The sequence below is a fragment of the Bison bison genome, unplaced genomic scaffold (genome assembly GCF_000754665.1).
Source record: "Bison bison bison isolate TAMUID 2011002044 unplaced genomic scaffold, Bison_UMD1.0 scf7180017864038, whole genome shotgun sequence".
Taxonomy (NCBI): Eukaryota; Metazoa; Chordata; class Mammalia; order Artiodactyla; family Bovidae; genus Bison; species Bison bison.
The window spans coordinates 488,735-495,164 of record NW_011494610.1 but is presented as its reverse complement, the minus strand read 5'-3'; the positions used below and the strand labels follow the sequence as shown (position 1 = coordinate 495,164).

The window sequence follows — 6,430 nt, the reverse complement described above, 5'->3', positions numbered from 1 at the left end:
GACCCCTAGAGGGAATATGCGGGGATCTGAGGCGGCAGGGGGAGCGCGCCGTGGAATATGGGTCCCTGGAGAGCTTGTCTGCAAAGCTGGGGAGGCCGGCCCTGAAGAACGCTGTGGAATCCTGCCCTCGCCCACAATCGCTGCTCAGGAGGCTGGAGCTAGGGATGTGCGAAGGCCTGAGCCTTTAACTCAAGTACCATGCTGGCCCCCGGGGGGTCAGGGTCAGGGGCTGAACTGTCTGGTTCATCCTGGCTTAAAATGGGAGGCATGAGTCTGAGGAGTAGCAGTGAACCCTTTCTTTCTGTTTAGACCGATAGAGGTCTCAGCGTCTCACCTCAAAGGCAAATTACTGGAGTCCCAAAACAAGGGACCCCACCCCAAGCCCCACGCAAGGAACCTGGGAAGGAGAGGTGGTGAGGAGGAGAGAAGGCGGCAATGAGGTTCTGGAGCGCTGATTCCCCACTGGGGATGGTGCAGCCTCTGGGGAGGGCAGGCCGGTCGCAGGCTGGCCAGGAATGGAGTGGGGGAGGGGAGAATGAGGCCGCCTGTCGGTTTGGGACCAGATTTTTCTCCTGGGGCGGGAGTGTCTAATCCCCTAATCCAGGATTGCTTTCTGAGGATTCCAGAGCTGACATGCTTTCTGCGTTCCTCCCCCTCCCCTGACACCAGTCCCCTAGAAGCTTGATTGTCCTGGGACCCCCTCAGCACCCAAGACTCCAGACTTAGCCTATGGGGAAAGACGTCAGGAAGTGGCATCAGCAGTGCGGACCCTTTGAGCCCCAGCAAGATGGAAACATCCAATGAGGAGAGCAGATTTAGGGCAAATGATTTTGAGACTCATCCAAGCTCCCAGCAGTAGCCCTCTAAGTTTCAGGGGAGTTCCAGGCCTGGAGAGGATGGCTTCAATCATCTTAGCTAATGCATAGCTTTCATTTTACAGGTGAAAAAGCTAAAGCTCACTGTTGATGGGGATGGGGGGAAATGACTGCCTATGAACACAGTACCAGTGAATGGCAGAACTTGGTCTAGAATCCAGTTTCCTTTATTCCAGTTTAGGACTCTTTTCCTCAACATAACCTCTTTTGAAATGGGTCCTGCCTCCAAAAGAAGAGGCAAAAATGCAATCATATCCAAACTGCTCAGTGCCTCTCATCCTTGGCTACTAACAAAGGAACAGGGACTGGGTTGGAGATGAACTCTCTCCCTTTTCTTGTGCTCAGGCTTTATAGGTGCAGGGCCAGAGTGGCCTCTCAGCTTGCAACTGGAGGTGGGCCCAGAAGATCTTCAAGGGTCCTAGAAAAAATACATCTGCACCTCTAGCGATCCAGTTCTAGGACATGAGTTTTTCAGGACCATGGACAGGGCCTGCGGCTCAGATTCTGTTGTCACCCATGTGTCGCTGACTTCAGATTGGATCAACCACCGGGTCTTCAGCAGCTAACTGAAGTGGGACTCTGAGGCATCCTCCAGTAAAATAACCCCTTCACTGGATTTTATGGACACTGGAAGGACTCTTTAGGGTGGAGAGCTAGCTATTCAGACAAAGTGTGAGAATTGGCCTTCTTGGCTTTCCCAGAGAGAAAACCACCCACCCACACACAAAAATTGAAATGAGTTTAAATTGGTGACAGGGGTTAAAGGGATTGCAGGTGGGTAGGCTAGTGTTCAAGAAATTTTTAAGCACTGCATTTCACAAACCACCACCACCACCAATATGCTTTTCTACTACTCTGTAGAGACAAGTCATACAGTAACATGTGTAGTGTGTTTGAGAAGTGCTGAGAAATAAGTGCTGAGGTTTTTCAGCAATCCCGGGTCTGGGATGTTCCCCTGGGAGTATTTCCCATTTGTGGTCCAGAGCCCTGGCCACTCAGAGAGGGACTGAGCCCACCCACAGAGAAAATCTAGATCCCAAGGGAGAAGATGAAGGCAGGCATGGTCCTCTTCCCCTGGGTGTCCCACCTGGGCACCCTCACCAGACCTCCTATCTGACAAGGCATCCAGGATTCAAGGGATAGTGGTGCTGTCCTGTCCTCTGCCCCAAAACTCTGCATTTCCTTGGGCAAAGCTGGGTTCCTCTCAGGCCCTGAGTATCTCCGTCTATAGAATGAAAGAGTGAGGCTGCATAATCCCTGGGCCTTCTTCCCACCCTGAAAATTCTCCATTTATCTCAGACCAAATCCATGGAGCTCTTCAAGAGGAGCCAAGACCAACAGAGGAGACAGCCACAAGGGGAGACCCCAGTCCTTTGGTTCACAGCCCCCACCTCTCAAGAAGACTGATCCCCATTCTGGCCTCAGGCCAAGCCTCTGCAGTGAGGCTTTCAGAAAACACATCACAGACACCTCCTCCACTGGCAGCCTGGCCTTGGCCAGTAAGGGTGACCATCAGCTCTGAGCCCCAGGAACATGGCTGCAAGCTCAGCACCCCATACCCACCAAGAGCCCTCGGAGGATCTAGGGCCAGGGGCATCCTCTCATTAAATCATCACGAGGTGCAGAGCCTGGCACGGGTCTTATTTCTCAACTCTGAGTCTCTAAAATTCATCTCCCCTTCCACTTATGCTTCTCAGAAAGAGAGAGAGAGGAAAAAAAAAGTCAGGGAAACTGCCTCCTAATATCAGGATTTGGACACTGGAAGGAATTTTGTAAATTATTTTTTAACCAGTCCTCCTATCTGGGGAAACTGGAAGAAATTGAAAGAAAATAGAAATGGAAAGCTATGAATTCGCTCCATGGGATGAACCTGTGGCAGCCTAGGGCCTAGAATCTGGCTCCCTGAACTTCAGCCCAGGGTCCCAGCCACTGAATCAGGACAAGGAGCTGTTTGAAAGAAACTGGAGCCACTTGACGGGGTCCTCTTTCTATGGAAGGTAGGCATAGTGTTCCTCTTTCTGGCTCAGTCCCTATCCACCCTTGTCTCTATATCATTATCCCCACGGCCTAACCCACCCACCCCGAGCTCTGGCCTCATGGAGCTAAGGACCTGAACTCCGTTCTTCACCCTTCTCTCCCCCACTGGGAGGGCCCCTCCTCTGGAACCCAAGCTCTTGCCATGAATTGATGAGTCTGGGGCAGAGCACACACCCCCCCACACACACATAGGGCCCGCTGCAGACACGTCAACCACCATCATCTCCGTGGTAACCGGGGGCTTAATTAACAGGCTGCAGCCCGGTCACCATGGCAATGGCACCCCGACAGCCCCCCATTCCTCTATAGATTCAGTCCATCTTCCCTCTTTCTCAATCAGGACCCCCTTCTCACTGTACCCACCCCCATCCCCACCCCACCTGGAGAAGCTGGTGCCCGCAGATCACTCTGGTTCATTGAGAAGAGGGGAGGGGAGGTGAGGGGGATGAGAGAGAGAGAGAGAGAGAGCAGCCCATCACCATGGCAACTACAGCCCTGTTCATAACCAGTTTGTTGCCATGGTGATTCCCAAGGCTCACCTTGGGCTGAGGTAGTGGGCAGTGAGGTTCAGAGTCCTGACTTGAGGAGTGAGTGACCGGAGAACTCCTTGGATAGGCTGGAGATCTCCAGATCAGATATTTATACCAATAATTCAGTGTTGTTCTTCCCAATTTACAGATAGAGACTGAAACATGAGGTTTGGGTATGGGGGAGGTAGAGAACATCATCTTTCTAGATCATCAAAGAATCTAAGCATTTTAATGGCTAGAAGGACCCTCAGATAGCTTCCTGTTCAACTTCTTTATATACAGCTGGGGAAATTGAGGCCCAGAGAGGGGAAGCAATGTGCCCAAGGCCACACCACAGAGCCTGGGCTAGAGTGTGAATGGGCTACACTGTGGTCTTGCTCCATCTCCCTGGCACAAGTTGGCTCCCTCTCACTCCATGTGGACACATCTCAACTCCTGTTAGTCTTAACCAGGCCCAGCACTCTTCCCAAGGCTCTGTCTTCCTCCATGAGAAACGGACATAGCAAGGAGCAATACAAAGGATGGAGGAGTAGCTCAGAGTTGTAACAATTGATCCCAGGTCCAGCCAAGTAATCATCAATCTTCCCCTGGTATAGATGAGGCAACTGAGGCATGTGGGCTGCAGCCCAGGATTAGTGGTAGATTCAAGGACCAGCTTCTGAATTGCTTCATTCCTCCCCCATAAGTCATATCCCCTCCTCTCCTCTGGCAGCAGGAAGCACCCCCAGGGACAACAAACTCCACTCCCTGGGTCCAGAATGAAAGACAACGCTTGTATGTAAATGAGCTACAAAACCTCCCCCAACCTTCCCCCACCTTCCACATACTGCCATCTCTCCCCTAGGACCTGGGTGAGGACAGCTGGTGGGGAGAGCGTTCCCCTGGGGCCAGAGTACTGGCTCAAGAACAGCTAGGGGAAAGATACCACCAAATTTTAAGTTCTCCTAGGGAGCTCTTATCTACTTCCCCACACACTGGCCTACCAAGGAGAGATGCTGGAGGCTGTCTCAGGGCCTAAGAGGTTAAAAATCCACAAAGTAGGGGAAGGAATAGTTAGGGATTTTGGGAAGGTCATGTACACGGTTATGTTTAAAATGGATAACCATTTTAGAATTAAAGGACCTTAACTCTGCTCAATGTTATGTGCCAGCCTCGATGGGAGGGAGGTTTGGGGGAGTTTTGTGTATGCATGGCTGAGTTCCTTCCCTAATCGGCTATACCTCAATACAAAATAACAAGTTTAAAGTTAGGGGAAAAAAAATCCCCAAATTACTCTCAAGATGGAAGCATGTGCACGTGCAAGCTCATGCACACAGGTACCCACCCCACAGACAGACACAGAAATACACACATCAACATGCCAATCAGCACACTGGCATACAGTAACACACATAAGCACTGACTCACTGACTGTCCCACGGGTCAACAGAGCTCACGTGGGATGCTTCTCCCTCAAGACATACAAAGATACACACACACCGCCTCTGCCATAAGCCCACGGCATTCCAGATTCACATCCAATTTGCACACACACCTGCACACCCAACACTGGGAGCTGTATTTTACTTCAGTATGCAGGAGCTTGGAAATAGGAACAGGAAGACTGAACAGTCACCTTGAGATAAGAGACAGAGCCATCTTATTTTCAGGCCAGTGGATGGGGAATGGCAGGAGAGAAGGCAAAGGTAGGGGAATTAGGAGCCTACAGCTCCTCACCCCTCACCTGACGAGTGAGCAGTAAGCCGTACTAAGTGCCCAGCTGAGCACTTGGCAGTCAAATCACGAAGGTAAAAGGATGAGGTCCCTGCCCTGGAGACGTAAGAGACACACAAGTAAATAACTTCCATCCACTGGGACATGTGCTATAATGGTGCACTGGGTGGGCAGAAGAGGAATGTCTGCCTCTGCCTGGAAGTGAGAGAAAGTGAAAGAGTTTCAGAAAAGGTTAAATGAGCTATAACTTACAGAGTGAGTAGGAGTTTCCCTGGCTAATGGAGGTGGGGAAAACAGGGACAGGTATACCAGAAGCAGATGAGGGGAGATTTTGAATGACCAACTAAAGGGTTTGCCATTTATCTTACAAATGATGGGGGTGCTTATGAACAGGAAGCAGGCAGACTAGTGAGGAGGTTGGGGTCATGGTCACATGAGAGATGATGGATGTTTGGAGCAGGGTGATGATGTCAGAAGGAGAGATGTGGCCAGATTCAGGATAAGTTTTGAAGGAAGTGACCAAGACATGAGGACCACTCAGATCTGGTGGGAAGAGAAAAGGAGGCATTGATGGCTCCTAGAGTTCTGACTTTTAAATCTGTAAGAATGGTAAGAACATCACTGAAAATGAGAAAAGGGATGGACATTATGGGAAAGACGAAGAAAGGAAAGAGCCCCCCATAATCCGAGTGACCACATTCAGTATGCGGTTGGTTCACGGGACTGGAGCCCTGAGGAAATTTAGGCCTCAGTTTGGTCATGTATTCAATGTAGAGGTTCGCCAGATAAAACCTCTAAAAGGGTTTTTGGTGCTTAAGTTTGCTGGGGTCAGGGTGAGCTCACCTGCGGCTCAGCAGCGACCCCTGGTGGCCCGAGGAGGCTCCTCCTCCCCACGTTGGGGCCACTTCAAGCGAATTCTCCACCTTCCTCCCAGACCCGAGGGGCATAAAGGGGCCCCTGCGGAGACGAGTGCATGTGCATCCAGGATGCTAATTCTTCACCGAAGCCTAGAAGGATCCCTTTCCTCCTCTCTCGTCTGTACCCTGCATGTAACTTCCATTATAAGACCACCGCGATGGGTCCCCAGGAAGATGCCCCTGCTCCCGCCAGAGCTGGCTCCACCCACCGCTTGGGGAGCTGGAGCAGAGGGAGCTAAGTGAATCCCCGCAGGGACAGGACTAGTGTCCCCACGGATTGCGCCCAGGATCTTAGCTGCCAGGGGTCCCAAACTTCTCTCTCCTGTCTTCTTCCCGGGATCCCCAAGGCGCTGTCCGC

At 51.4% G+C, this 6,430-nt stretch overlaps 1 protein-coding gene across 1 annotated transcript in view; it reads right to left on the bottom strand.

The window, feature by feature from the left end:
* The window catches only part of SLC12A5 (solute carrier family 12 (potassium/chloride transporter), member 5), a 35,623-nt gene that overhangs the window by 28,308 nt on the left and 885 nt on the right, over window positions 1-6,430 (bottom strand). Inside the window, exons 2-4 of the mRNA XM_010835112.1 lie at window positions 5,524-5,698; window positions 4,259-4,323; window positions 398-505 (exon numbers count right to left, since the gene is read on the bottom strand). Of these exons, the coding sequence (XP_010833414.1) occupies window positions 398-505; window positions 4,259-4,323; window positions 5,524-5,698 (348 nt within the window). The remainder of the gene's footprint in view (window positions 1-397; window positions 506-4,258; window positions 4,324-5,523; window positions 5,699-6,430) is intronic.